We start from the raw sequence: 20,540 nt of genomic DNA on the forward strand, positions 1-20,540 counted from the left end.
TTTATACCTGATTGTGCCGTAATTCTGGATTTGTTAAACAAAGTGAAAACTAAGAATACTGTAGGAGTTATGTCAGATAGTTACATGGGCCAAGGAATGCACAATTAGATTAGCAAACAAACTCATTAGAAATCTATTTACTTACCTGTACATTTGCAAAGATGTGTCGCTGGGGGTGCACGACTGTAGATACGGTAAGATATTCTTTTTTAAAACTTTTCTACATTAACAATAATCAGGTGCTTTACAAATATTTTTATTTCAATTTCAAATGAATTATGACTAAGTGTGAATTAAAATGGGCAGTGCGGTGGTGCAGTGATTAGCAATGGTAGCTAGGAGTGCTGGAGCCCAGAGTTCAATTCCAGACCTTGGGTGCTGTCTGTGGGGTGTTTATATGTTCTCCCTATGTTTGTGTGGGTTTCCTGCTCTGGTTTCTTCCTGTATTCCAAAGACTTACAGGTAGGTTAATTGCCTTCTGGGAAAACTGGCCATGGTGTGAGTGTGTGTTTGTATCTGTGAGTGCTCTTTTTGTGTCCATTCCTTGCCAGGATAGATTCTGGCTCCCCTACAACCCTGAATTGGAAGAAGTAGTTAGGAAAATGGATGGATATAAGTTAAAATATTACTAAATAATTTGCCTGACCCACGTGGCCCATGTTGTGCTGTCTCTTGATGAGTGCAGTGCCATATGTCAGTAATTTCTCGAGCTGCTGTTGTATTGGCTCTGTTGTCTTTGTTAAACATGACAAATATGCCTAGAGAATGTTCTTTGCTCAAGCTCCCCAGAAAGCTACATTTAATCTCATCTGATTGCTTCGCAGACCTACATGTGCAAGTGGTGTGGAACAAGGTACTGTAAAGAATGCCTTAAAGGGGACTTTACAGGGGTGATGAAGGAAGCTGACAAGTGCAGAAAATGTTTCCAGGTAAAAAAAAAGAAAACACCGCACAGGATTTTTTCCTACTGGTTTGCTTTTTCGGTGAAATTTGCTGTTTAAAATAGTTATTTGCATTTTTATTCCAGTGTTGTTTTATTCTAATTTTGCTCATGTACTGTACATTAAACCCACATATTGAATTTGAGACTTTCTATGGCTCTGGTCTACAATCTATTGAAGGAGTATTGAGTTCATTTTTATATCACGGGCCAGATTAAATCTAAGGTCTTAACCAAAATAAAGTTTAATTATTTGGACAGAGTAACTCCTGATTTCATACAGGCTCTCAACTATGTGTATTTTTCAATCATAATAATGACCGTTTTTGAGGACATAAATATTTATCTACCATACAGGAGATGATAGAATGTATTTCCATTACCAGTAATTTGCTTTTCCTTTTATTTTCAAAGGAACCTCTATGATCATAAAAACAAAAACCATTGCATAACAAAAACCAATCAAATAAAACTATTTTATTTTTTGGCAGGGGAAATGTCAAGGTCAGAGGGTAGAGTTTGTGCCCAGAGCCCCTTCTAATCCATCTGAGAAGAGGCCAAAGAGCAGAAAATCTAAATCTCCCAAGAAGAAACAATCAAAAGGCAAAAAGAAACTGGGAAAAAAGAAGAGAAAATAAATGATCGTTAAACAATATACGCTGGTTGGTACCTCCAGTGTCTGATAACTCCTTCTGGATTTAGAGGCACAAAACAGTTAACACCTGACTTGGAAAAAAACACATCTAATTTCACTTTTTAGCCACTTAATTAGTTCACTTAAGTCTTTCTGAGATGGAAAGAAAATCAGAGTGGCAGCAGAGGTGTGTCATACCCCTGGTGTTCAAAAGAACCGTTGTAGGAACTAGACACATTGATCCAACTAACGTTTATAACATTGATATTTCTACACCACCTTGAAATGCTGTAGATGAGTTTGTCCATCGCATATGCAGACACGTTTTTTGTCATTCTTGTATTTTCCCTTATGAGGGTGTGGCTCTGCTTGAAGGCCGTTTGTGACAAGAGTACTTGTTTCAGATATGGATTGTGAAAGGGTATATGTTGTAATTGGCTGCTTTGTTGGTAAGATCTCATAGTAAAATGAGTTAGTAAAGTAGTAAAATGTTAAATGATAGTAAAATGATCAACATCAGGCATACAGTTAGCTGGAAATTGAACATTCTTGATGAAACTACAGTAGGTGCACTTTATAGACTGCATTCCTGGATTCATTAATTGAATGTATTCAAGTAACAAAGTCAGTACTAAGCTCAGACCTTTTCAGAGCACCATGGTTCATCAAGTTTGATTGTTCACAGTCAATATTGGGAAGTACAGAATTCACCTAAATGAATACAAGAGAATTAAGGGCTTCACTAACTGTTCAAAGAAAATTTAACAATAGACCTGGACTTTTATTGATAGTTTTCATTTGGAGCAATTGGTCTAGTCCACAATATCCATCCATGCATTTTCTAATTGCTTTATCCAACAAAGAGTCATAGGGGAGCCAGAGTCTATCCTGGCATAAAGCTGGATAAAGTGGTTAGAAGATGGAAGGACATAATTTAGCTATGCTTTTGAATTTTAACACTGGAAGCCAGGTTAAGACACAACAATATTTATCACAGACTACAAAGTATCCGGATAGCTCATAAATCCGAAAACAAATTGCACAAAGTATCTTTTTCCATCACGGAAGAAGAAAGAAGAGCTCAGTTATCTCAATTTGTAAACACTCCTCTCAAACAAAGTCCTGTCCTGTAATTTAGACCATAGATCTAAAAGTTTATTCCCCGAGAGCCTAGTCTTCTGTTCTACCTGAACTCTATTTGCACCAGTTGGTCTACCTATTTAACAGCATAATTGAAATCTTTCTAACTGGGATTTGAGTTTTTAAATAAATAGATCAAATTGAATGAAGTGAATGTTCTTAAGCATAAAAAACTTAAATAAAATCCCTATGCACAAGAAAAATGTTTAATGGACTACTCATATTGTAGGTTCTCTGAGAGTTGAGTTTGACACCCCTGGTCTAGACTTGGTCGGTTTGAGACTGGAATGTCCACAGTAATGCCCAATATCTGGTGAATGATTAATCAAGCACCATGCAGTTAGGTTGACGGGTTGATTGGGGGGTATGCTCAGCTTGTCCTGTGGCCCCTTTGATCTCCTGAGTGATCGCAAGCTGCATCACCCCTCCAGTCAATGCTGCCTCTGGGATAAAGAGCCATGAAGCTCGTAGAGAGTAAAGGGCAAATGGCTTTAATGAACGTTAATTTCCTTTCTCTTCGTACAGCCGCTGTTTCCAGATGTGGAAAGACTAAAATTAAATGACAATTCCAGTTTTAAAAACTAATTAAATCGTTAAGTTATGCAATTAAATATATTCGGAATAAGGTTATTTAAACATACTAGCCCATCAGAATGTAAGAAAATTGTTTGAATCCAAAATTAAATGTTATTAATTTCAGTTACAGTAAAACAGGACCATTAAAACAGTAACTGATCTAGAATTCACTAGTTTCCACAAGCCAGCAGCCATATCGCCCTGTACCTCACAACTAGCAACCCACTGAAGATAAGCAGGTGTGAGCCAGGTCAGTACCTGGATGAGAGACCCCTGGGGAAAGCTAAGGTTGCTGCTAGAAGAGATGTTAGTGGAGCCAGTAGGGTCTATGAGTCTTAAAGTCAGGCACATAATACTGTAAAAAGGCATTTTCCTTTGGACCTCTCAGTGGTCATTAAAAAGAGTAGGGGTGTTACCCTGGAGTCCTGGTCAAATTTCCCATTACCCTTTACTAATCACAGCCTCCTAATAATCCCCATCTTTGAATTGGCTTCATCACTCTGTTATGCTCCCCCTGATAGCTGATGTGTGGTGAGTGTACTGTCCGCACTGTATACGGCTGCTGTCGAGTCCCCATTACCTGTACTGCATTTTGAGTGGAGTGTCCAGAAAAGTGCTATACAATAAGTGTAAGGAATTATTATTAAGTTACAGCGTCTTTAAGAATGCTGAGCAATTTATGAATTTTGAATGAATTTAAGACAAAAACAATGCTTTAAAATGTATAATTTATTAATTTTATTTAAAGGAGCTACACAGTGTTATTTTACAGAATGAAAAGCAGCCGCCTACCAGAAACCCTTTACATGTTTAGAAACAAAAATCAGGAGCTTCAAATTCCTTATTAGGGCAAGACTTATCGTCTTCATTCAATAAACCAAATTAAAAATTGGTTTAGGAAAGTAAAAAAAAAAAGAAGTTTTCAAGACGACACTTAAGTATTGGAGTACAAATTAAAAGTATGAAGGGATGACTAATACATGGTCAAAACTTTCAATTCATACATGCCTCTGGAAAATGGTGATCTTGTTGCACACTCAGGCTATATTGTCAGTTGTATGTATAAATGATATTTTACATATGAAAGTGTATTCCTGAATGGTTTTATTTGCTTCTTATGTAGCAGGGATCTGCGGCAAGCCAAATTCATCCACCAGCACACCATCCTGAAAATACAAAATCCAATGTCACATGAATCCAATGTCACATGAGCAAAACAGCACCATCCAAAATATATATATATATGCTGAGAAACAGAAAGGTGAAACAATGTTTAGGCCATTTCAGGGGTCAAAGGCGTCTTCACCTGAAGAAGGCTTGAAGCAAAATGTTTCAACTTCCCACTTTTCACTTTTCCTTGCTTGTTTGCAGCCAACACAAGATGACACAGCTTCCCACTTGAAAATCTAAATATTTCAGATTTATAGAAAAAAATCTAAAAGAAATCTCACCATCTCATTTTACAACTTAAAGTGACGCACCCTCGAGCTGTCAGGACGCTTTTGCAAAGCTGTAACCTGTCTTACAGTTTTAAAAGGACAGACAGACTGGTGCAGGTCAAAGCTGACAATCTAACTGTTGTTAAAGACCTATTCCAAAAGGTTCCAATATGAAAGGTTGCATATGCTTAAACATTAAGCGTTAAGTTTTACAAAACCCAGAGTTTGATTATTTAAAATCAACAAACTTCAAAATCCCCCCCCCCCCCAAAGGTGAATAAAAAAATCAATGTCATATTATAGTACTTGTGATAAAGTATGAACTTCACCTTGTTGGTCTTGATGTCACTGGGCACACCTTCGGGAATGGAAGGAACGGACGAAGCTTCATCTAAGTAGGAGGTGTCCTCATCTAACAGCAGCTCATCACCCAGTGCGTCCAACTCTGAGGAGGAGGAACAACACACACACTGACTGCAGGCCCCTTCTGGTGCTACAGCTCACAATGGAACTTACACAGCACATTGATAATGGAAACAGGACATGGACAAGGTCTTGTTCATAATTAGATAAGGCATTGGGATTTGCTTTTATTTGTTGGATCTCAACCTCCGTTTTCTGGCAAGGACACTCAAAGCAAATAGGTCATATCTGTAGTCTTGATGGAGAGAATACAGTCTGTAATAGATGTCTTTACACTGTATTGGAAAACAATATTATAACGGCATATCCCCTTCCAAAGCATGCACATTCATTCATTGATGAGAAATGCATCATTACAACTTCTGCCAAAGCCATTTTCTGATATTTAAACAATTCACATTTTTAAAGACATGTTCACTTGGATCAGAAGATATCGAATGTCAGCTTCTTGCCTGTGGTAGAGTGGCTCAAGGTGGCATCTTCACACAAGCAACAGACTTCATGTAACATCAAGAGTAAAAGAAGTTTCTTAAAAATAAGCTCTAACATGGAGTCCCTAAAATCACTCTGTTTTTACCACAGGAAGGTAATTTCAGATGTTTCTCATCCACGGATTTTCATATAATTGGGAGCACTCGGGCGCTTACCTGCTTCCAGGTCATCCTCGTCAATCTCTGGCGTTCCATAGCTGCGGCTCAGCGCCTCTTGAACATCGTTGGCCTCCTCCATCATATCCTCCAGCTGATCCTGCAAGTCCTAGAAGAACAATGCCACAAAGCATGTCATTAGCTGCTGCATTCTCAGATACAGAAAAACCATGTGTGTTCTTATACTACACGTATAGTATAAGAAAGCGGCCCTGACTAGCTCAGTTGGTAGAGCATGAGACTCGTAATCTCAGGGTAGTGGGTTCATGTCCCACGTCGGGCGCAAGGTTCTCTAATAACCCATACTGGGCAGCAGCAGTATGGGGCGGTGTTGGCGGCGGAAGGCCACATCTGTGACAATGGCAACACCACTCGTACTATCTGTGCAGAAGAAAGGCCTGGCAATCTACTTCTGTATCTTGCCATGAGAACTCTATGGATAGTGACGGTGGAACTGTCCATAGGGTCGCCATGAGTTGACTAGACGACCCTCAACCATCACCAGTACGAGAAAGCACCTCTTAAGTTAAAATGAAAAAAAAATCTCTAGGTAAGATTAGCAGTGAAGGAATATGCGACACCTTTTGGATATTTGAGCCAGTGGCAAAGCTCAGTTCATCCCAACCTAACTTTAGCAGCTGACATTGACTGCACTGGTGATAATAATACATATCCTAGTGGAGTGCAGCAGAACAATGTCTGAAACAATGAGACCACAATTGAATAATTTACATTTTGGATTAAAAAAAAGGTCAGTTACCTCAATCTGATCAATCTTTACTTGCTTGTAGGCCCTTTTCATTTCCTTGGCTCCGATTTTCATGGCGTCCACCTAAAAGACATATTGCCGAGGTAGCGGATCTCAAAGAACTCAGAATACAGTAGGACTCTTTGTTAAAACAGGACAGGTACATAGCTGAAAATGTAATCATCTATTGTTTATTATTACATGACAATACTACATAACAGTCAAAGACAAAACTTAAAATGGAACAAAATGATATAGGAGTAGTACAGGTAGTGGAAACAGTTAATAAAATCAAGAGACTCAAAATAGTACATGAGCTGAGATATAGTGGCCTTGTTTTATTCTGTTTATGAGTATTATATCATTCATACAAAACGTGAACTATGCTCACTAAACATTAAGAAATGAAGACAGACAAAATCTGGGAATCCTTACTGTTGTTTTTGTGTCCTTAAGAGTCTGGATTGTATAGTTTGCCTGCTCCATGTTAAAAGATTGCTGCATTAAGTTGTCTCTCTGGCCTTCATACCTGAAACCAGAAACACGTGCTTTGAAGTTAGAAATGACTGTTTAGCCGCTTACTTCTGCATGAGGCAATCATGAAGTTTTTTTTCACAGCATTGCTTGAACGTCTCCTCTTTGTTTTCAAAGTATTATATTAAAATCCATTTTTGCATGAGGAGGTACAGAGCAGCACTATATCCATTTATAATTTTTGTCAAACTGAATTGTTTCTTGGAATGTATTAATATTGCATTTTTGTCCAAAATATAAATAGTCAAATTTACTATTCATTTACTATTTACTATTTCACTGTTCATTGAAAACATTTTTGTTTAGTCATCTTGTTTTAAGTGTTGATAAAACTGAATGAGCCTTTTCGAATACAATGAAATTATTCTAAAGGAAAACTGTGATAATATTTCTCAATGTTGTTAAAAATAAAGCCCTTTGATTTTGTTTATTCACCAATAGACTTTTTTACAAAAGATATTTAAACATTATTTCATTAAACTAAACATAAAACCACATACAAAATCGCTGCAAAAAGATAAATACCTTTAAATACGTTTCACCCTGCTACTATCATTCACATTGTTTTTTTTTAATTTACATGGATGACAATTAAAGTTGAACCTAAGGGAGACAAACTTTATTACTATCACTTTTTTAATCTTGTATTTGTTGTTATTAACATTTTATACTGGTTCATGAGCATACCTGTATAGGTTTAACGTAGATATACACTACACTCAATTAGTACACCGATGCCTTTATCATACATTTTACAACCGCATAACAAATTTTTCAATTCTACTTGTTCAGTGTGTACACATCTCACCAGATCCTACTAAACAAAGGAGTAATTTTCATGACCAAGTGCAGAAGAAAATGATAACTCACATTCTTTTCTGCTTTAGCACTCTCATAGCCTTCTGCTTGACCATGTTCTGAAAAACAGTGCAAATGGAACATCCTATTAGGCTTAAGGCTTTTTTAAAATGGCTACATTAAAGAGATAATATTTGTAAAATATTACCAATGACACTCTACAGACATGCTCTGTGTTATCATATTTAACACGTGATTATGTTGTGGTACTTACCACATGATTATGTCATGTGGTACTTACCACAGGTCATAATTCCCCAGATTTTTTAAAAAATCTAAGCGAGGAAGGAAAAGTCTGGCTTGTGTCTCTTTTTAGAACTATCCCACAATTCAGGGTGTATACCATGAGGCTGGAAAAAGGCTACTGTAGTAGTTGCTCTTTGAAACCTGGAAATCCCAGTCTCCTACCAGGTATCCCTGCATATACCTGGCAATAACGCTCACCACTCCTATGAAACACAAAGAACTGCTGCTGTTTTCATCAGCCTCACCAAGGCTTATAACAAGGTGAGTGAGCAGATCTTATCCCAAAAGTCTCCAGCCTATTACAATGCCGTGCCATCACCTGCCTCATGGCAAACTTGACGACTAAAAATTTACTGTCCAACTTAACATCAGGAGCTCCACAGGGCTCCAATCTGGAAGGTGCTTTGTTCAATATCAGTACCATCAGGCTGCTGGTAATGATTTCAACAAAGCTTGCCAACACAGACAGCTTCTCAGCGGTAAGATCTTGATAGAACTCAAAGACCATCCAGTCCGGTGGAAACTGAGGCCAAGCCCATTGAAGACGACAGTTTCCACAAATCACTTGGACAACTGCACAGCATGATCCCAGATGAAGGTCCCTTTCCGTGGTTGAAGATTTAGGAGTGACTAGTGTCCATCACACCCTGGATTTAACCTTGATCACCAGCTTCAAGGAACATCTGAAGACTTTTGAACATGGTCAAAAGTCAAGCCTAATGTCAAACTCATCAGCAGGCTAGCACATACTACCTGGGGTGCTGGACTCCTGTCAAGAATGTAAAACTCAAGCTAAATAGGACAATCCGAATAACTGGAGTCCTCAAGTTGACTACAGTGATTTCCAACACATTCAAACACAGCTCTATTGTTGTCTGACCAGCTGGCTACTGATGTTGGCACTTCCACCAACTCACGACGCCAAATGCAACAAAAGTGCAAAGTCCAGTTCCCTGCCACCATTTTTGCCTTATGATCTGCAATCAATTGCAGACAAAATGGCACAAAGCCAAAGTGCTACACAAAGACTAAGAGCCAACACACAAACTGACATGCTTTGACCTCCCTCAACAACCTCAGAACAATCACAGTTGCTGAAAAAGCCTCTTCCATCAGTGAGGTAACAATGTATTAGCGATAACCCTCTCTGTCTCTGTGGCAATGCCCAGACCATCTGTCGTATTACCTATACTTGCTCTAACAGAAGATTGGAAAGAGGAATCAAAACCATGTAACAACCTCAATGCTGCCAATGTAGCTCTGCACCCTTGACTATGACAAACAGAGCCAGGACAGACACCATATGAAAGACTGGTTCCTAGTCATATACAGACCAACAATAAAGGCTTATTCAATCATTTGCTTCACAAACGTCAATTATTTTTGTCAAACACACATGTATCACTTTGTGTTAAAAAGCAACGGCCCTCATTTGCTTTGATCATTTAAAATAATTAAAAATTTGGTTTAATGCATGTCACTCTGTACAACAGTGAACCTTTCCTTGTTATAGAAGTAACACGATCAAAGTGAAAGATAAAAAAACAGGAAAAGTAACTTTAATTGTGTACCTGTGAATATTTTTTTTCTGTTTACATATTAAATTAACTTTAGAGACACAGACCTTGATACATCATCTTACCTTTGAAGGGCCATCTCTCATCTTCTTCATCTGATCCTTGTACTTCACAAGCTCAGCGTCCAACCTGGCTATCTTCTTATCTATAGACTCTGCCCTTGAATCCACCTAGTAGCATGGACAACAAGGGATTAACCAAAAGGTTTTAGATTTTCAAAGCTCTAATCCTATCTAAACAGACTGAAACATCTTGGATACTTCTGCTGCATCTCTTTTCGCCTGCGTTTCTTATATGCTTATTCTGTCTTAAAACTGTCTTTTTACACCTACTGTAAAGCACTTTGAGATTCTGTCTTAAAACTGTCTTTTTACACCTACTGTAAAGCACTCTGAGATGCTATTTCAACATTTATATGAATTAACCATTTGTTTTAGAAGACACTGAGCTGAAATTCAACTCAACAGGCTGGAGATTAATAATCCCTCTATCCAATGCAGAGTTGTCTTTCGTTGCTATTTAAATACTTGTGAGGGAGGTTTTAGTAATTTTAGAAAAAGTTACAAAGGTAAGCATTCTTTGTCAAATATTCTTACTATTTCAATGTTGTGCTCCTTTTGAAAGACTTGCACCTGTTGTCCACTTCTATGCCTGCTGTCAATGTGACACTATAGGCAACTTCCATTGAGGCACAGAGACTCATATGAAGATCTCAGGACAGTAGAATACAAAGCACTGACAATAAGGTGAGGATATGAAATCAGTGATATGAAATCACTGTTAAATCATTGTCACACCTAGGTCCTTGTTTTATCTGCAGGCTAAATTTAGACACAATGCCCCGTCCTCAATAAATTTATCAATTCACCCTGTTTAATTACTAAATACTAAATTATGTGGCTAAATCATTCATGCAAAGCAACCATTATTTGCACCTATTTACACAACTAGGTATTTCACTGAACTAGTATGAGAGAAATACCTTGCTCAAGGCTACAAAAGCAGTGGCACTTCCAAGAACTGAACCAGTTCCAGTTGTTGGCAAGTCCAGACTCCGCACCACTGCTCCACACTTACTGCACAGTACTTGGACAGAATGAAGGAAACTACTCAAGCTCTGACTTGGAGTGAGGTTTTAAAAATACTTGCCTGGGACAAAAGGATGGACAGCAATTTCATCTTTTGACCAAACCACAACCCTGCACTGAGAGGGACAAATTCTTCCCTCATCATTATACATCCCACTCATGGTCAATAAAGTCACATCCCAGGCAGGGAACATGGAGGATACAATAGAATTTTACTCAGGGGAGGACACAAAAAGTAATATGCATGCAAATGAACCTGATTCTGTTTAGTATATCAAAAATGCAATCTGTCCGTGTGCAGAATGGGGGAGGGGAGGAATCAATGTAAATTTATGCACTTGGCTTAGGGCTACAATGCACATCATTAACACACAGACTCCTGTATATGTTATGTACACAGTAGTCCTATCCTTTTTAAAATTTTGGTTTAACTTCAGATCAAATATATTACATGACACACATGTCAAGAACAATGAAGGGCTGGCTTTAGTTTTTTCTTCTGTGGGTGAGAAGAATCACAAAACCTGAAATACAGGCGTGTGGATACACACCTAACGAATAACCCAGTTCGTAAAAGGAAGTAAATGTACGCAGCGTCTACTCAAAGAGTCTCACAACACAGACCACAAAAAAGCAGATACACAACAAAAAACACAATGGAGTAATAAGGTAAAACGTCAGGTGGACATTAGAAATGGTACACGTTGGCTGGTGACTTTAGAAAACGTTCGAAATTACAGCATTAATCATTAATGTACATAAACTCTTCAGTTTACGTGTTGTTTAGCGTTGTTTTCCTGGATGAGGTGCCAATACTCCAAATATACAGCCACAAGTAAACGTCATTTTAACTAATATTCAGAATTCATACTTATTATTTCAAGATTTCAGGAAAATTTTAATCACCTCACATTATTATTAGAATTAGGATGATCAGCCGTCTCATTGTCCCGAAACGGTGACATTTTATTATTACCACGACAACTATCGGCTACCTACCTGCACGTATTCAATTATTAATTAAGGTGAATCGGCTGCACTACATTAAAAAAAAGTAGTAAACTATTTGCCACATTCACTTTAAGATAAAAAACGCCCAGAGACACAGGTATACAAAACACGAACAACTAATAACAACAGACAAAACCTAATGTTCTGTCAGACGCAGTTTTTTGACCTCTTACTTCAAACAAATGCTATGGTGGTTTTCGAATCACACCAGTAAATCGTAACAATGGGACATTACAAAAGCGACTGTGTTTCACAGTCATGGGACAACGGACTCGATCAGCCGGGGCCAGACCTGTACCAACAAAACACACTGGCTAATGAACCCCCAGATGTACAGTATATTTACTTACATTTCCAATGCAATCTGTGAGATTCGGTGGAGGTCCTTTAGGTTTAGAGCGACCGAAGAGCCGGTTCATCTTTACTCAAATCGATCACAGAAAGTGTACTGGAAGCAAAACAAAAATGAAAAAATAAGAGGAAAATACCCAGAACAAACGCCACAGGCCTCTGGCCGAACAACAAGGAAACAAGGAAATACACAGTAAAACACCCGGAAACACCCTCGACGTGACGTCACCCTGAAGGACGCCATTGGCGAGTGCAAGAGTCACGAGCTATGATGAAACTTTATTACAATAAAAACCCATTGCACAGTACAGTGTGTTCACTAAGCGGAATTCAGTTATATCGCATATTAAAACAAATTAAATTAAAATGAGAAAAATGAATATCCCCATTCATGATCATGAACACGTTAAGCCTACTGTATTTGCTTTTCTTCGTCGTGCTTATTTGTGTAAATGTGTACCAAATAAAAATAAAATATAAAAATGTAGGATCCAGTATAATTTTATTTCGTTTATTTCTAAACGTACAGAGGTTTAACAACAAGTTCAGCTACGGTGCTTTGTCATCTGAACGATTTTTAGTTCTGATGTAATAATATTTAAATGTCAAAATAATCCGTTATATCGAATATCGCTCAGTGTCCAAAGAGCTGTTCTCTTTCTTGGGAAATAGGTGTGTTTTTGTCGAACATCTTTCTGTGTACAAAGAACTATGTTTTCTTTCAGAAATGGGTGTGTTTATGTCGAAAATATTTCTGTGTAAGAAGACTATGCTTTCTTTCAGAAATAGGTGTGTTTTTGTCGACAATATGTCTGTGTACGAATGCTTTGTTTTCTTTCAGAAATAGAGGTGAGTTTTTGTCGGCGCTTGTCGCGTCTTAGTTCAGTGTCTCGGTCTGAGCCGCTGACCTAGCCGGCGCGCGGACCCTTCACATTGGCAGCTCGAGGATCGGCCGTTGGGCCGCACGTTTCACAGTTGAGCTGTTAATGAGGCCTTTCGTCACCACGACGATATACTGCACAAAAATGATGGCGTACAATGATTATTAAGATTATAGGAAGAAAGAGGAATGTGATATTGAGTATACGTCAGAAAAAAAGAAAATCCATTTAGCCCCTGGTGATGTGGTTCATTTATTATATTATGATGTATCATATAACAGCCTGTTTTTTTTTTCAGGGTGTAAAGAAATGAAGTAACAATTGTACCATTTATAGGCACCTGAAACGTTCTTGTAAGACATAATTTGCTGGATAAGATAATATTCCAGCTATTTCAATTGTTTAGCATATCAGCAGGTGATAAATTGATGTGTGTGAATAATAACAAACAGTAATAATACATAATGATAATAAACAGAAGAAATTGTACAGTTTTCCCTGCTTTCTCTGGTTTATTTGTAGGTGCTCCTGAAGAAGGCTCCACAGCCAAAACGTGTTTCTTTTCTTCTGTTTTCAGCATGGAATAAACCTTTACTTGTTCCAATAATTTGTATTGGTGATTAAGGGTGCAGTTGGTCAAATCTCAATTCATGCAGTATACTACAGAAGTGTCTGGCAGCCTACTGTCTTGTAAGGCAAAAGCACAAAACAGAAAAGTGAAACTTCTGTATTGTGTGATAAGCTATTGTAACTATTGGACTGCTGGAACATTTAGGATTTCAGAGGACTATACAGCTTTGTGTAACTGGTATCTTGCTGTAAATTTACCTTTAATTTTTGTTTTCAGTAGCTGACATATACCACAAAAATGAATACACCTAAACAGCAATTTCACAGCTTGTGGAAGGAAAGTGAAATGTCACAACAACAAAAAGTCTATGTTCAAGAAGAAATGGTCAAGAAGCATGAGCTAGATACATTGAGCACTTTGGAACAAGACTGTCAAAGGCAAAATGAGGTATGTTTTATGTGTCTTTTAGGGCTTCGTTGACTAACACTGTTAAAACACCAACATTACTCACTGAAATATGGAAGCTACAACACACAATAGTTTATTTCTGTCCTATTCACAACTCTGATGTTATTCTGAATTCAAGCGGCTGAAATATCCTATCCTAGTTGCATGTGTGTTGTGGAAAAAGGTGGCAGCCAAACAAAAGATAGTCACTTGTTCTCTCAATTGATTGTTTAATTCTTGATATCTGTTTTTGTATGGAAATCTGTTAGAGGCAGTATAGTAGCATTCCTTTAAAACATTTAAAAACATTCCAGTTTGCAACTGTGCTGTTAACTTGTGTACCAGTACTAACTTTGCTGTGGAGATAATGGATACTGGAGCTAACAGTATGAAAAATTGCAGTTGGCTTGAAAGTAATTCTATACTGTAGCAAAGGACCAGTTTTTTTAAGAAGTCAATTATTCCATTTTTTAGTTCTTTCCTGAGGTAAACACCAAGAAATGGGCATTTGCTGAGAAGATATCCAGCTTGAAAGAGGAAATAATCTCTCTCTCTTCTCTAAAGCAGAAGCATGAGCTGTCTGCTGGGGAGAAACAGACGCTGTCTGTCTTTTCCTGCCTAGAGGAATCTAACATGCAGTTACAGGTGTCTGTTCTGTTACTCTGTGTGACATCTTTCTGTAATTCATTCTTCCATTTCTCTTGACATCACAAAATCTACTCTGCTCTTTCCCAGACCCAGGATAACTCCTAGCTTATAACAAGAACAATTCAGCCTTGCTATACCAAATTAGGTCAGTTTCACATTTCACATAAAATAATCAAATTAACATTATTTAATATTTATTTAGTATTTATGTAAGTGGTTAAAATTGTGACTTAAATTTTACAGTCTACCATTGTAATTTGAGAAGATGCATTTTTTTTTATCAGGGATATTTTCATAGATTTCAGCTGCTGATTGACCAGATCAAAAACTGCACAGATAACATGGTTTCTCTGCTCAGTGAGGTCACAGACACACAGAACCAAAATATGGGCCAGCTTCTATCCTCACTCCCTCAGGATCAGAGCAGATCCCTGCTAGAACTCATTTCAGACATTAATTATAAGAATACAGAGCTAATTCATTTACTAAGGCAACAAGGGGTAAGTAGATTGTTTTAAACATGCATATGCAGATACTCAAATTCTGAAGCATACAGTAGATCCTGACTTGTCCAGACACCTGGGCCATATTTAAGGTCTGTGCTTTAAATATTGTGATTCAATTGCATATGAACACATATTTGAAGTTTCTTCATTATTTTAAAAGCATAAGAATAAAATGCTACTTTTCTTAAGGAAAGGTGATTACCAAAGGTAGAATATTGCCATATTAGTATGAAACTAAGATTAAAAATTTGTTCCAGACAGCCACAGAAATTATTTTCCCTAAATGTCTGTTTTCACACCAGAATGCACTTCATTATAATTTTCATCCATCTGTATCTTTGTTTCTTTCTGAGCATGAAGTAATTCATTGGGTTCATTTTGTACTTTTCAAGATTTTGAATATTTCTCAAAAATCCTCATATTTCCCTCTGCTTAAGACTGTAGAAAATTACGATTTCTTTCCAGGTGTGTGTGTGAATATACAGGTTTTTTTAGTAAAGGATACTATATACTAAACTAGCTGTTTTTAAAGGAGAGCTCAACTGAAAGCTGTGCTCTAACATTTACACACATTTTGTCATTGTCAGCTTGCATACACTGGTATTGCCAAAATGCACAAAGAACACTTTGAAATAGCTCAAGAGAATGACATCATCTGTCTTGAAGAGAGGGAGCTTCATGACCTGCTAGTCCAGAGGATATTGCAAGCTTCAAGCACAGGCTTTTTAAAGACTAACCTGCAGGAGAAGAGACTGATTGAGCTGCTGAAAAAGAGGGGCATACAGCAACAGGTAGACTGTCATTGCACATCAATATTTTATGTAAAAAGCATATAAAATATGTTGGGGAATCAGTGTGCACTCTGTCCTTGCTCTGTAAATCCAACAGGCAATTTAATAATGCACTTTCTGCAGGCATTTTAATAATCACATCACACAGAGTCGAGAGTTGATAGAGCTGTTTTTGTCCTCCAAGATTCCTTACTTCAATGAACTAATTTAGCTAGTTAATTCAATTAATTCACCTTCAGTCATTTTCCAGGACATATGGCAGGACACCAAAATTCTTATTGTGAGTGTATATAACAATAAAGATCAAAATTTAAAGTAATGGAGATCTCTTAAAATATGTGTTTTATCCTGTCCTATTATAGGCTTTTCCTAAACAATATTCAAAATACATTACTCTTTTTCTTTAAAAATATTCTGCCTAACGTTTTTCTCTGCATAAATCTGACACCTCTTCATGTACTATTATTGAGCTTGGATTAGATTAAATTTGTAAGGAGCACATTAGGTCAAGTCATATTGTACATGAGGCTGGGGTGGATTCATCTTAGAATTGTAGCATATAATGTACTGTACCAATACATATGCATACATTTATATTTATCTTTTTAAGGAAATTAATCAGATTTTGGCTGAGCTTGAAGAAAAGATTGCTAACCATACTTCCAGTTGGCAGCAGGAACATCTAATTCAGGAAGAAATGAAGGGTAAACTGACTATGATGTGTGCTGCCCCACCTGTCTATTTCACACAGCTGGAAAGAATACTGCGGAGTGAGAAAGCCAGAATTCATCAGCAGGTTGAACAAGCATTACGGATATTTGAGGTATATATTTCTGACTTTAAGCACTTCATATTTTCAGAAGCTCAGGGGTTTTCAGTGTAAAATAAACTTTAGTTTTCTTTTTAATATTACCTTTATTTAGTTAACCCTGTTACACAATAAGTAATGCTTATTTTTCACAACCTAGGTTTCTAGTTTGATTGTCATAATTTGAAAATAGTTTAGTACTATAATGTTGCCGTAAATTAACCCTTAATAGAATCTAATGGTTTTAGGACCTGAAAACAAGGTATTATGATGTGAGGGAAAACTTGCAAGCTTTCATAGTCAAATCAACAGAACAGCTGAAGGAAGAGAGGAAAACAAGCCAACTTCTGATGAAACAACTTGACAGTAGTCCTTCCAAGATAGAGGCTAATTTGGTGCAAGAGAATCAGAGGCTGACTGAAAGTGTAGCAGGGAGAGAAAGAGAAAAAAAGGTACTGTGTTAACATAAGAAGATTTTACTTTTGATTAGCATGCACGGTTATCTATAGAGAATATTCTTGTTTTTATGTTTCTATTAATCTTAGAGTAGCAGCATGTCTTTGTTAGCAATGTTTTTTTGGTATTGAATGAATATAACACATTTGAGAGATCTCTCATTGTCATTGAACTCAAAAATCCCCATACAGCCCAGTTTAGTTCTCATCAACAACATAAAATAATTGAATCCCTTCAACATTGATCTTTTCTTCATGGTTTCAGTGGCTTAACTTCTATTTTGTGATTTGGCAGCTAATGCAGATAAAAATTAAGGAGCTTGAGAGTGCCTTGGTTGGTGCAGAAGACAGGGTTTCAGATTATAAGAAGGTCTCAATTAGGATACACAGACAGATGCAGTTGCTTTTGACCCACATTAAAGAAAAAGATAAATCTATTAAAACCTTGAAAAAAGAGCTGCAAGATCTGGAGGTATGTTCTTCAACAGAAAGCTTATTTTGCTAAATAAATTTAAAAAGCTAATTTACTATTACACATTCCATAGGCCTACAGGTATCTGCTGTTTATGGCTTGTCTTCACCTGTGATTTGTTTGCCTTCTTCTGTGGCATCTCCCAGCACCCGGATTACACAGCACATACTAACAACTGAAAAGTACACTGTGCTAAAAGGTCAGATAATACGTAAAGGAGGCTTCAATGCCACTCCCTGGGAAACAATGTCACTATAACATTATCTTGCACACTTCCTCCTTCAAATTACATGAGTCAACACACGAGTGTGATGTGCTGTTCGTCCATTGCGACAAGAATTTCAACCACAAAAAAGTCAGTCAGCTGGCATGGTGGACTTTGTTTACTTTGGAAATCCTGGAGAATGACATCATCATAGTAGAAAGTAAGAGGTTTATTCCATGCTGAAAAGAGAAGAAAGAAAACACAATGTTTCAGCTTCTTCGGGCTCCACCAGTTCCCGAAAGCTCTTCTTGACACCCGAAAAAGGCTCAACAGCCAAAATGTTGTGTTTTCTTTCTTCTCTTTTCAGCATGGAATAAACCTATTACTTGTTCCTTTGCGGCCTACGCATGCTGACGCAGCTACCCACCTGAACTAACATTATCATAGTAGTCTTATTATACACAATAGGATGTTTCTTTCTCTCTCAAGATTTATGAGTACATTGTAAAATCGTGGCTGTACAATCATTTAAATATTTTTCTGTAATTTATCAAAAGAATCAACTTCTAGATCTGTTGTCCCTACATAGTTAACTGACTTTTCAAGGAATCTGATTGTCAGCAGGATTTGAAGCTATTGATGGTTATTTATCATTTTCTCTATTTCTCTTCCTGTTACTTTTGAATATCTCCTATAAAATGTTTGATACAAGGCATCAGGACCGAAATGGCTCAACCATTTAGCAGAGGCTGAGCTGTATGATCGTGGGCCTGTGTTTGAGTTATGTCACTAGCCAGCTGTGATTAGGATATCCCAAGCTGTGGTGCACGATTGACTGACTGCCTTAGCACTGCCTCTGGTAGTGTTGTGGAATGCCTCTGCCATGTCAAAAGTTAAATGACTTGAAAGAGAGAGGGTCGAAGGATTCTGCCTATGCCTCCTCATTTCCGCTTTGTGTGGCAGCTACAGAGTGATCAAATTAAAGAAGAAATAACCTGTGCGAAATGTAAGAGAGCATTTGAGGTGGCAACAGAGAGTGCCATTTCTCCCTAATAGATCTGAGAGAAGACGACATGTTTGGAAACATTATGCTGGGTTAAATGGGATTTGTAACTGATATCACCCATTTACCAGTTCCTGATTTTCAGAGCTTATTTTGGTATTTTACATGAAATATAAGCAACTGGACTACTGCAGAAGAAGAAAAAAATAATATTACAAAAGAATGCAGTGTTTTTTTTTTAATTGTAAGGTGGATGCTTCTAATCACTAAGTAAAGCTAAACAATAGAAAATACAAACCTCCTTACATAGTCTTTTTACTTTTTGAGACGAAATGCCCTACCCTAAAAGATAAAAGAAAATGAATTGATATGACAATAATAATAAAAACAGCTACTCACCTCACAAAGAACTCACAGAGAATGCAGTGTCCTAATAAATATCTAAACATGCAAAACCTCATACAACTTGTGAGAACTTTGTGCTTCCAGCTCCCTTAACTGGCTTCCTACTGTATTTCTGTTTCCAATACAAATGTCTCATCCTTGTCTATTGCTTTCTCCGTAGCTCCCTTATACCTCCAATGCCTTGTTTCTCCCTTAGACATTCTCTTGCTCCATCCAACCTTCCTCTTCTGACTCTTTTTACTCTCTCTCTTCTGAGATTCATTCCTTCTCCAATGTTGCTCCTGAATTCACTTTCCTAGAGAGATCATAACTGCTATATACAATCCTTAACTACTTACTTTCTGGTGTCTTCTCAAGACTCAGATGCTTTGACAGCTCCTGTGACAGTGGTCAGTTTTGTGCTTTACATGTTCTGCTAGTGCTTGTTTTCTGTCATTGTTTCCAAATAACTGCACCAGATTTTGTGACATTTTCCAGATGGGATGAATGGCCTCCTTGCATTGTAACCTTTCTTAATTCTGGATTGCTGCTACATTTGGACCTGATCAGCAACTACATTTGAGTAGAATGCAAAGAGATGTATTCTGATTGTTAAAGACACTTTGTCATAATAAAAAAGTATAAAATTGAGATCTTTTGAAAAACAGGAACACTTATCCTACAATTAACATTTTGTATTTTGTTGTCTATTTGAATCATACCTGTCAGTACCAAGAATTTTGAAGGATAGGGATTTTTTATGTTTAAATTATATACTTATTTTTTAATTCTTTCAGACAGAGGCCGAGAAAAGAACAGATTCAAACAAACAAGAGCTGGAAGAACTGAGAATGAGAGTGGCAATGATGGAACTGGAGAACTCTCAGCTGATGAACCAACAAAACCAACAGTAGAGGTATTATTGTGGAGTTTAGCATATGACGTTCTTAATAGAGAAACAAGTAATAGGTTTATTTCATGCTGAAAAGAGAAGAAAGAAAACACAACGTTTCGGCTGTGGAGCCTTCTTTGGGTGTAACTAAACACCTCTTACACCCGAAGATGGCTCCACAGCTGAAATGTTGTGTTTCTTTCTTCTCTTTTCAGTTTGGAATAAACCTATTACTTGTTCCTTTGCAGCCTGCGCATGCTGATGC

The 20,540-nt window shown here is 37.3% G+C and overlaps 2 protein-coding genes and 1 non-coding gene across 3 annotated transcripts; 2 read left to right on the forward strand and 1 right to left on the reverse strand.

The window, feature by feature from the left end:
* Positions 1 to 4,004: 4,004 nt before the first annotated feature.
* LOC148832905 (charged multivesicular body protein 5) lies at positions 4,005 to 12,416 on the reverse strand. The gene is made up of 8 exons (XM_088919708.1): positions 12,212 to 12,416; positions 9,828 to 9,932; positions 7,952 to 7,998; positions 6,983 to 7,076; positions 6,560 to 6,631; positions 5,800 to 5,908; positions 5,059 to 5,174; positions 4,005 to 4,456 (listed from the first exon to the last, which is right to left on the reverse strand). Exons 1-8 carry the CDS (start codon positions 12,278 to 12,280, stop codon positions 4,406 to 4,408), a joined length of 663 nt encoding a protein of 220 aa, XP_088775834.1. The 5' UTR covers positions 12,281 to 12,416; the 3' UTR covers positions 4,005 to 4,405.
* On the forward strand, positions 6,009 to 6,082 carry trnat-cgu (transfer RNA threonine (anticodon CGU)). The gene has a single exon. It is a non-coding gene; the product is annotated as a tRNA-Thr (tRNA).
* Positions 12,417 to 13,961: 1,545 nt separating the features above from the next.
* On the forward strand, positions 13,962 to 20,297 carry LOC148832907 (uncharacterized). The gene is made up of 7 exons (XM_088918333.1): positions 13,962 to 14,111; positions 15,044 to 15,259; positions 15,853 to 16,056; positions 16,667 to 16,879; positions 17,113 to 17,316; positions 17,615 to 17,791; positions 20,181 to 20,297. Exons 1-7 carry the CDS (start codon positions 13,962 to 13,964, stop codon positions 20,295 to 20,297), a joined length of 1,281 nt encoding a protein of 426 aa, XP_088774459.1.
* The last annotated feature ends 243 nt before the right edge of the window (positions 20,298 to 20,540 follow it).

Source organism: Atractosteus spatula, chromosome 6 (genome assembly GCF_055471065.1).
Source record: "Atractosteus spatula isolate fAtrSpa1 chromosome 6, fAtrSpa1.hap1, whole genome shotgun sequence".
Classification (NCBI taxonomy): domain Eukaryota; kingdom Metazoa; phylum Chordata; class Actinopteri; order Semionotiformes; family Lepisosteidae; genus Atractosteus; species Atractosteus spatula.

Excerpts from the sequence above, each read along its gene's own strand:
- LOC148832905 (XM_088919708.1), bottom strand. The coding sequence starts at position 12,280 with ATGAACCGGCTCTTCGGTCGCTCTAAACCTAAAGGACCTCCACCGAAT. Across the intron at positions 5,175-5,799 it reads CGAGGATGACCTGGAAGCAG|AGTTGGACGCACTGGGTGAT; the intron begins GTAAGCGCCCGA and ends CCTCCTCCTCAG. Across the intron at positions 4,457-5,058 it reads GTGACATCAAGACCAACAAG|GATGGTGTGCTGGTGGATGA; the intron begins GTGAAGTTCATA and ends TTGTATTTTCAG.
- LOC148832907 (XM_088918333.1), top strand. The coding sequence starts at position 13,962 with ATGAATACACCTAAACAGCAATTTCACAGCTTGTGGAAGGAAAGTGAA. Across the intron at positions 16,880-17,112 it reads AAGCATTACGGATATTTGAG|GACCTGAAAACAAGGTATTA; the intron begins GTATATATTTCT and ends TAATGGTTTTAG. Across the intron at positions 17,317-17,614 it reads GGAGAGAAAGAGAAAAAAAG|CTAATGCAGATAAAAATTAA; the intron begins GTACTGTGTTAA and ends GTGATTTGGCAG.